At 34.6% G+C, this 9,174-nt stretch overlaps 1 protein-coding gene across 2 annotated transcripts in view; it reads left to right on the plus strand.

The window, feature by feature from the left end:
• SLC16A7 (solute carrier family 16 member 7) overlaps positions 1-8,348 on the plus strand; it is an 88,393-nt gene extending 80,045 nt beyond the window's left edge. For both annotated transcript variants that reach the window (XM_075494636.1, XM_075494647.1), the window contains exon 5: positions 801-8,348. In XM_075494636.1, coding sequence (XP_075350751.1) covers positions 801-1,072 — 272 coding nt within the window. In that variant the 3' untranslated portion in view covers positions 1,073-8,348. The remainder of the gene's footprint in view (positions 1-800) is intronic.
• The last annotated feature ends 826 nt before the right edge of the window (positions 8,349-9,174 follow it).

The raw sequence follows: 9,174 nt of genomic DNA on the forward strand, positions 1-9,174 counted from the left end.
CAGGTGAATAGGCTGGCATTATGGCTTCAACCCAGTAAAAGCATCTATATACATTCTAAATTGAAGTGCACAGGTTATCCTGTGAATTTCAATGATAATGTAGCAGAGTTCAGGGCTAAATAGTTGGATACATACAAATGTTGATTTGGCAGTTGGGAAAATTTAGAAAGAATGGCTCATAGAGTGGAAGAACAGTTATATTTTATTTTCCTTGTCATGACCAAATTAAATTCAGAGGTGTAGATGTAATTTTTAGGTAGAGGCTTCAGAGTTCAAAAATCAGCAGTTGAGCATGATAGCTGAAGGGAGAAGCCTTTCTATGTCTTTCACCAGTCACAGGAAAGTAAAAATGAAAAGCAAGCAGTTGATGCACAGTGACAGCAGCCTAAAAAGGCACATACCTCTTCATCCTATTGTCTGTATGCAGCCTCCATGAGTGTCAGACAGTGACTCCAAAACAATAGGAAACAAAATTAGGAGGTGAATAAAATAATAAGACAATGAAAGAATGAAAATGAAAGAACTAAAAGACTGTCTGTCATTATTTGTTAAGCTTTACTTAGTTTTTTCTTCAATATTTTATCATTGTCAGTGATTCCAAAGACAATCGCTAGCTTGACTAATACAGGTTTCATGAGAGTTCCGCTATATATGTTAGACCATTTGAACATGTTGAAAATGTTTTTCTGCTCCAACTTCAAAACCAGGCAGTATATAGGTATTTCTCATAGGGAAAGATCTGGATTGTATGGGATATCCTATTCTAAAGACTCTTTTTCTCTCTTGTCTTTGTGTTTCAGGTTGGTTAGTGGATGTTACTGGTGAATATCAGTACATGTATTTTGTCTGCGGAGTGATTGTGATTGTGGCCAGTATCTGGTTGTTCATTGGCAATGCCATTAACTACAGGCTTTTGGCAAAAGAAAAGAAGTTAGAAGATGAGAAGCAGAAAGCACAGAAGAATGCTGACTCGAAGGAAGCAGAACCATTAACAAACAATGAGAACGAAGATGCTGCCAGCAGAGCTGATAAAGCTCTTGAAGATCCTTCAGAAAGAGAAACCAATATTTAACCTGCAATATAGCTCAGAAGGCAACATTTATGACTTCCATTAGAAATATGTCTTCAAGACACAGGCCAGGTTTTGTGGTAATAATGATCAGTCACAATATTGGATGGGAACAGATTTTTGCCCTGTGGCAAGACAAGTTAAATTACTATCTACAGTTTATTTATTTCCGTGATATAAAATTGAGATTACAGAGGTAGTGACTCCACGCAAATGAGTCCATCAAACTATGACTCTGGACAATCAAGAGTCAGGTAAACCAGACTATATATAAAGCCTTCCAATGACAAACAATTTTGTTTTAAAAGTATATCTAATGCAAAAGTATCTCTTACTCTTATTTGGGAAGAGACTTTGTGGTCATCTTTAGAGTATTGTTAAAGTCTGTTGAAATAATCTACCCAAACTGTACTTACCACTAATGTTGAAAAGAATATAAGCTTGAAGATTTGTTTCAAAAGAGACAGAGTACCTGAAGGAAGCACACTGCAACTTTTTTCTCTTTTGTATGCCCACTAGATCAAAAAGATACATTATGTCTGTATAAACAATTATTATATGGATGTAAAAGTTAAGGCTAGAAGACGAACAATTGGTGGGCACCATCTCTAAAATACAATAAACAGCTGAATTACAATATATTCCAGAAGTTGTTTCCTCCTGTGATAGCTGACTACATTGTACTTCAACATACACATTTTGTTCAGACCTCACTAATTCAAACGAAGCTAAAATCTGCCTGTACATAAAAGGATTTAAAACCAAGATTTACATTGCTAACAGAGTGGCAATTAGTTTGTTTGGTTATGTATTCTTGTATGGCTGAAGGAGCTGGATTGGACTGTGAAGCCTTCTTCCTAAAGGGACTAGATTCAGAACCTGCTGATCTTAAAAGGATACTTACCCTTGGCTTCTGTGGCCTGAATCAGTTTCATGGCAATGACTTCAAAGTAGACCCTTGGGTTTATTGGCAAGTCATTAGTTGTTTGATGGTCTACTGAGAGGAGATTTAAGGTCTAAATTCAGGTCTTTGCAGACAGGTAACTATACCAGTTCTCACCTCCCTTTCCCATGTATTTAGTGAAAAGCTACTTCTTTTTTGTAATGCCAGTTCAAGCGAAAATGCTGCAAGGCACATTGACAGTGCCAGTCTGGAAGCTTTATCATTTTTGTGCAGGGTATTTGGTCTTGTGTCTACAATTTCACACAGACACTCGTATCAATTAAAATGTACACAAATGTTCCTCTTCCTTTAGGCAAAAGAAAGCGTAAGTCTACAATTTCACTTTACAGAAATTAGCACTGCACTTGAAAGCTAAAAGTGCAAGCTTCTGAAGTTATTAAGTGAAATTATTTCTGTTCTATTTGTAGGTGAGGAAGGGTGCTATTCATTTTGGAGAGATGCATATAAATGCCTCAGAAATTGTGAAAATTGAGGGTCTGATTCATAAAACATTTATGCACTGTTTATGCAGAATACACATACATTCAATTCAGGGGAAAGAATATCATTCATTTTAACCTTCTTTTAAATCTCAAAAAGTTGCAAATATATTGAACAGACAGCTGCCTGTGTTAAATATACTTTGAAGTGCCAATAACAAAAGAAAAAAATTAATTGTAAAATCTAACAAATATGTGAGTGCTTTTAAGAAAGAGTAGTGTTCAATATTATTATTTTCATTCTTCTAAAAATTTTGGTAGTGCTTGCTTCTATTTTGCTGGGTTATCTTATTTACTATGAACTTCCACAGTAATGCTGAACTTTTTCATTATCTCAGCACCATTTTGGGGGAGAAACATCATGAATCTACTTGCAGCATGGTACAGAAATGAATACCTACTTTTTACCTAATTATATGCAGGAAAACCAAACACCTTCTACAAGCCCTGTAATTTTATAGGCACATGATCAACAAAATATGTGCATTTCAGAGTTTTGGGAGAAAATATGGGTTACATGCTCAGATTTGAGCAGTGAACTGTGTAAAGGAGAATGATTTAGTCCCAGTAAAATTACAGTTCCTCTCCCAGCCCCCAGCTTCAGAGAAAAATTAAATACATTTCACCTCCTTCCAAAACATAGCCCTGCCAGCACCCCATGAGGTAAAAGCATTGCTCTGTTTTTCACTATACAAATGTACAGGGTGAATTCCAGGATGTGTGAAGGCCCTATGTGCCCAGAGCTAGAAAGTGATGAGGAGTTTCAGACACTAAGCTTTCATACAGTGAGGAATATCAGTTATAAATACTGGATTATGAAAGATGAACTGAAATTTTAGCTAAAGCACTGTCATCAGGAACATCACTCTGCTCTTGACAGCAAGTGGTAGAAAGGCAGAGATTATTGAAAAGAGATGAATATAGAGGCTGAACCAAAATGACTTAGGCAAAATTCAAGGTGCTTATTATCTCTTTGCAAAAACCAGCGTCATTAAGAATACAGGGTAGAAGACAACAAGTGTCAAGTTTTGACTTAAGTCTGTTAAAAGTTTCTGTTGAGTAAATAAGGGACTCAGAAGAAAGATGATTAAAAAAGACTCTCAGGAAACATGCAGGCAACTTACCTGTTCTATGCAGGATCACAGAATATGATGTAACATGGCACAGGAAATAAGGGAAAAACAAGGTTCCTTGAGCCATAGGAACCTTGGCTGAGTTACCTGATCACCAGTAACAAAAATTACGTCACTATCTCAGAGGAGATTAAAATTTATATAAATGCAACCCTCTGCAGAGCTACTACTCTTTCATCTCTGGTCAATTATGTTAAAAAATAATAGGAATGAAAGAGCTGCTTTACCATCACTCACCAATGTGCAATTTTTAATCCCATAGGGTAAAATGATGTAGCAGGCAACTGGAGCAATATAAAGTATGAAATGAGTCAAGTGAAACATTTCCTTATACCTCTTTCATTACTTTTCCTAATAATACTAGCAACAAAATTAAAAAAAAAAAAAAAACAGAATACTTTTGATATTACTGAATATTAAGGAAGTTAAAATCCAGAGATGAATGAAGAAAATTGGAACCATACCTATGCAAAAACTGCCTGGAATTAAAAAACTGTGTCTTCCAAATAACAGGTCCTAAAAGGGCAATTGCCTTGCATATATAGCTCTATTTCTAAAAGTATCAGTAATAATAAATTGCCTTGAATCAATTCTATACTGAGCAGCAAAGTAGCAAAATGAGTATAACTTGCCTTCAAACCCCTGAATATCACTCTTACTTGCACTGAGCTGTAATTTGTACTGCAAATCATTTCATCATTACATTTCTGCTTTCAGGATAAGACCTGGGTATATACAATCTCTCTGAATTCCCCTGGTTGCTTTTAATTACTTCGCCCCCAGTCTGGACCACTGCAGGGTCAGGACTGAGAGATGCCCCTGCTCTACAATCAAGAAATGTACTCTCAAACTTCAAGACGTACCAGATGCATCTGTTATGCACTATGGAGTCTGTAGTCTCTGTCACTCAGTGCAAGCAAATCCTTAATTGCTCTTAATCTCATTTATACTCATGTATACTTCATCCTCTTCATTTCTCTGCCACAATATCACTGAGCCTAATTATCATCTTGCTTTTATTTGATCAATCAAGAAAAATAAGTCCAAAATTTTAAAATTAGTAGGAAAGGGGATAACATCAATAATATTTTTCCTATTTAACATCAAGGTTAAATTTCAAGTAGTTTCAGACTAGACATCCAGATACTTTTATCTCTAGGGTCTTTTTGACATCGTACTCTCTAGTAGCTGGAGGGTTCTTCTGTATTGCCCTTTCCAACTCCAGAGAAAGACTTCTCACCAATAATTCTCAGTACTTTTTCAAGAACATATCAAGAGTTCTCCCCTCCCACCTCTCACCATTGAACTGTGGTTTCAAATGTCAGTTCTGTATTTCCATTAAGTTCACAAAAGCATCTTTTTATGTGAAATCCTGTAACATGAGTAGTCAGACTACAGTCCTTTTATTTCAGGACTGTGATTTGTGAACTGTTTTGACAGAGTTAGGGAAAGTCTTACTTCATCTTCAAATAGATTTTTTTTAATGGTGCTGTCCTTATGAGAGGAAGTTCAACTTTACTTACTGCTGAAGTGAATGGCAGCAATTTCACTGACATCATGATCCAAAATTCACACGAATTTTAATAGTCTTTTTGCATATCAGCATCCAGTGTGCTTGAAAAACATTTGGCAGTGCGTACATAATTTTTCCTCCCAGAGAACTCTCATTCCTCTTGAAGGTTCCCCAGCCCCACCACGTTCTCCATTTTGATGTAACCCAAATAATTTGGGCCTAGCATGTAGTGACTTTTCTTAATTGCTTTCTTGTCGTTCTTTTTCCTCAAATGCCTAAGCAACATTTTCACTTGCTACTTTCAGGTCTGGATTGTGAGTATTAGTGGGGAGGTATTATTCAGATACATAATAAGCTACAGATACCACATACAGCCAGATTTGGGGCAGCCATCAGGATTTCACTAAACAAAGCCAGTGACCACTTTTATAGACAAACATGCTGTAACTGATACTGACAATTTTGCCTATAACAAAATTGAATCGAGGCAACTTTTGTTAGTTTCTCTATAGAAGACTATTTTTCTACTCACAGAGAGGAATATAAAGGGAATTTTTTAATAATTATTTTCTGGGATGACATACCAATTTTAACAAGGCTGTCTGTATTTTTTTGGGGGTGGGTGCTTTTCTGATATTTGTGCATATATATATATATATATACGAAGTGTTTGCATGTATTATCACCTTTTTGATCACAATTTGCATAAGCATTGCTATGTAATTTCAACATAATTTGCATGTTGTTGTTTTGCACTTCGAATTTTTCTCGTCATCTACCTCTCAATTGAAGTTTGGAGACTTGCACAACCCTGGAAGAATGCAGTTAACAAAACGCATAATGATAAAACCTATACAGACTATTGGAAAGTCTCCCAAATATTTGAAGCTACTTACATTTCTATTTTTAAGGCAGTACATATTATGACCAAATTCTTGTATCAATTGGCATAGCTTTATTAAATCTAAAGATTTAACCCATTCTGGTGTAGTTTTTACATCACTGAACTCAAATAAAAACTCATCGTGTCATTTAGATATCCAAAGTCTACTGCCCTTTCTGTGAGATGCTGGGCCTCCTTTTTTTTTGGTTTTCTTTCAATTTCTGAGTTAGTGGAAGTAATTAAATGGAAACATTACATAATTAATACATCCAAACAGTTTTTAAAAGTATTACAGAATACTTTGCATTTTGCATCCCTGAAAAAAAAGTTTCTTTGGTTTAGAAATAATACAGAATTTTAGCTTGCTCGCCCTTTTGTGGGGCAGTTGAGGGAGGTGGTCAGAAAATGTTGGACTGGAGCCAAGGAATAATGATTGTTCTTCATCTGCTCTTTACAAAACCAGAGATGATTGTTTCTTCAGAGATATTCTTCTTTTTAGTCTGCAAACCATTCTTGCCTTCTAGGACCTAGTACAAAGTCCACTGAAGCCAACATAAAAAAACCTTTCAAAGTCAAAGAGCTTTATCAGACATTGGAGGTGCTGTGGCTTCAGTGCGGGCTTCAGCCTTATTTTCTCCATATCAAATCTCAGGAGTATCAGATATAACACAGCAAATGCAGGTTTTGTTGCAGCTGGCAAATTTAGCTATGCCTGCATAATATTCCTAATGAATCAGTCCCTAAATTAACGCACAATATGTATTATTTTAATAGCCTATGTAAATAAAAAAAAGTCAAACATAAACTCTGAATGTAGATTACAGAACATAGAGGATGTATTTAAATAAATATCCGAACAAATCTGTTTAACCCCAAAGGAAATGATCTATTTCCTTTCAAGCCTTCTTTCAGCAGTTTATAATCTTCATTTTTGTTATTTCCAGATAAAATGGTTTATGTCTTTTGGGAATGTATATATAGATTTATATATAAGGGAATATATATGCATATGTGTGTATGTGTGTATACATGTATTCCCCTATATATAAAACTCTAATTTATATATATTATATATATTTATGTATATATAAAATATATATAATGTCTTAGAGTAAGTTGCATACTGTGCCTGATAAATGAAGCATATTTGTAAGCAGATAAGACTTCAGCAAATGACAGAAAGATTTAAAGGTTTTCTACCAGAGTATATTTTATTATTTTTCTGTTTCTGCTGGTTTTATTTATATTAGAAATTCATTCAGAAAACAGCAATATTACATAACACTGGTATATCAGCCATGACTCAGTTCGAAGTGGCCTAAGATCACTGAGAATTTGCATTGTTGTTAGACTGTAAAACCTACAGTGTTGGTGGAGGGGTTGGTTGGTTGGTTTTGCTGTGGAAATATTAACTAGATGATCTCTGAACAGACTGCAATACATAAGCTGAGTTTTCATCTATTGTAGTATGTATGACAAGATCATATGAGGTATCGAGGGACATGATATTCTTGTAAAAAATATGGAGAATGAGAATACTCAAGGCCCTGCAAACAATATTCCTGTTAAATTATTATGGGAAACTCTCCAGAACACTAGGCTCTAAAAACACTGACCATTTTTCATACCTTTTCCTGGTTTTGATTTTGTTGTTTTTTTCTGCAAGTAAACAAGCCAGTGAAAAGTCTACATTTGTCTCTGACTCTTTAAAAGTTCTATGTTAAAGTTATTGAGAGATTTTTTCAGAGTGGTACATAAAGCACTTACTTACATAAATACCCATCCTGAAGTGTGACATAGGTGCATTTTCCACTTATAGCCTACTTGGAAAGTTCCCCATATCTGCAGTCTACCAACAGAACTTGGTATTGCTATGCAATAATTAAACATGCAGTAGCCATTGGTTTTGACTAACAAATTTTTTTCTTCTTTTTTGTATTTTGCAGTACTGTACGGTTTTTACTTGAATATATTGGCTAGATTTTTTTTTTTTTTGAACAATCATTTATTAGCTAGAGGTGCTATTTATGTTCCAAAGAGATCTGGGTGAATGATAACATTCTTTTTCTAGATGCCAAATCCTTTTTTTGAACTGACAAAATTCATTGTTCATAATGTATATTAACCCTGTAAAATGCTTATGCACTGCATTACATTGTATTTAAATGCATACTTGCTCATTAACTTCTATTCCAGGCTTGTACTAGTGTCTGATATGTCAAGTTTGTCCATATATATTTATGGAAAATTACAAAGAAAAAAGTGTATGATAAACAATTGGAAAAAAAAAAAGAAAAACTAAAATAAAATTTCCATGTAAAGTTTCTGAAAGGATGTAAATGCTGTTTTTTTAGACTCTTTAACAGTAAGTTCTTTACACTTTTAAAGTGTGCAAATATTCATAGATATATTAATTGATTCACTATTCACATGTAGCTAAGATCTCAAAATCACTTCTTCTTGCATACAGAAGCAGAACTGGAAGTTTTCCTGTGTAGGAAAGATACTACCAGCAGCAGAATGTGCTACCAGACCCTTGCTTCCTAATTCCACCATAATTATGATTTAATCTCATACATTACTCAAATACCATATGGACACCCAGGATTTTCCCCCATTACTCTGATTGGGATGGTTTTGTATATTCCATGTACATGCAACATCATTCATTTATCACTAATACTCATTTTCATACAGAAGAGGAACTTATCCACATGGCCTGAAATAGTGGATGTAGATGACTCTATTTCTTCTCATCTTTCTAAGCATTCCCAGATGCTATGTGTTTGTCAATTGACTTAAGGTTATGATTGCTTGCCCCAGTTAAATTGGTGTTTATTTATAGAATGCGATTGGATATTTAAAATTAGAGATATTAAGGAAATATTGGAGGTAATATTAACATTAGAGATACTAACATCCTTTGCATGCTATCTACACACCTGTTACACAGAAGCACAATAAGCTACTAGGAAACAAATGTGTAAAAGATGAACTGTTGAATAAGAAAAAATAACTTTGTCCGTGAAAGCAAATGGTCTTTATTTTTAGATTTCTAATAACTGTAAAATCTATTTTCAAATATTGTTATCTGTAATCTTCTTGCTATGGAAGTGTTGATTCAGCTACCAGC

The sequence above is a fragment of the Mycteria americana genome, chromosome 1 (assembly GCF_035582795.1).
Source record: "Mycteria americana isolate JAX WOST 10 ecotype Jacksonville Zoo and Gardens chromosome 1, USCA_MyAme_1.0, whole genome shotgun sequence".
Taxonomy (NCBI): Eukaryota; Metazoa; Chordata; class Aves; order Ciconiiformes; family Ciconiidae; genus Mycteria; species Mycteria americana.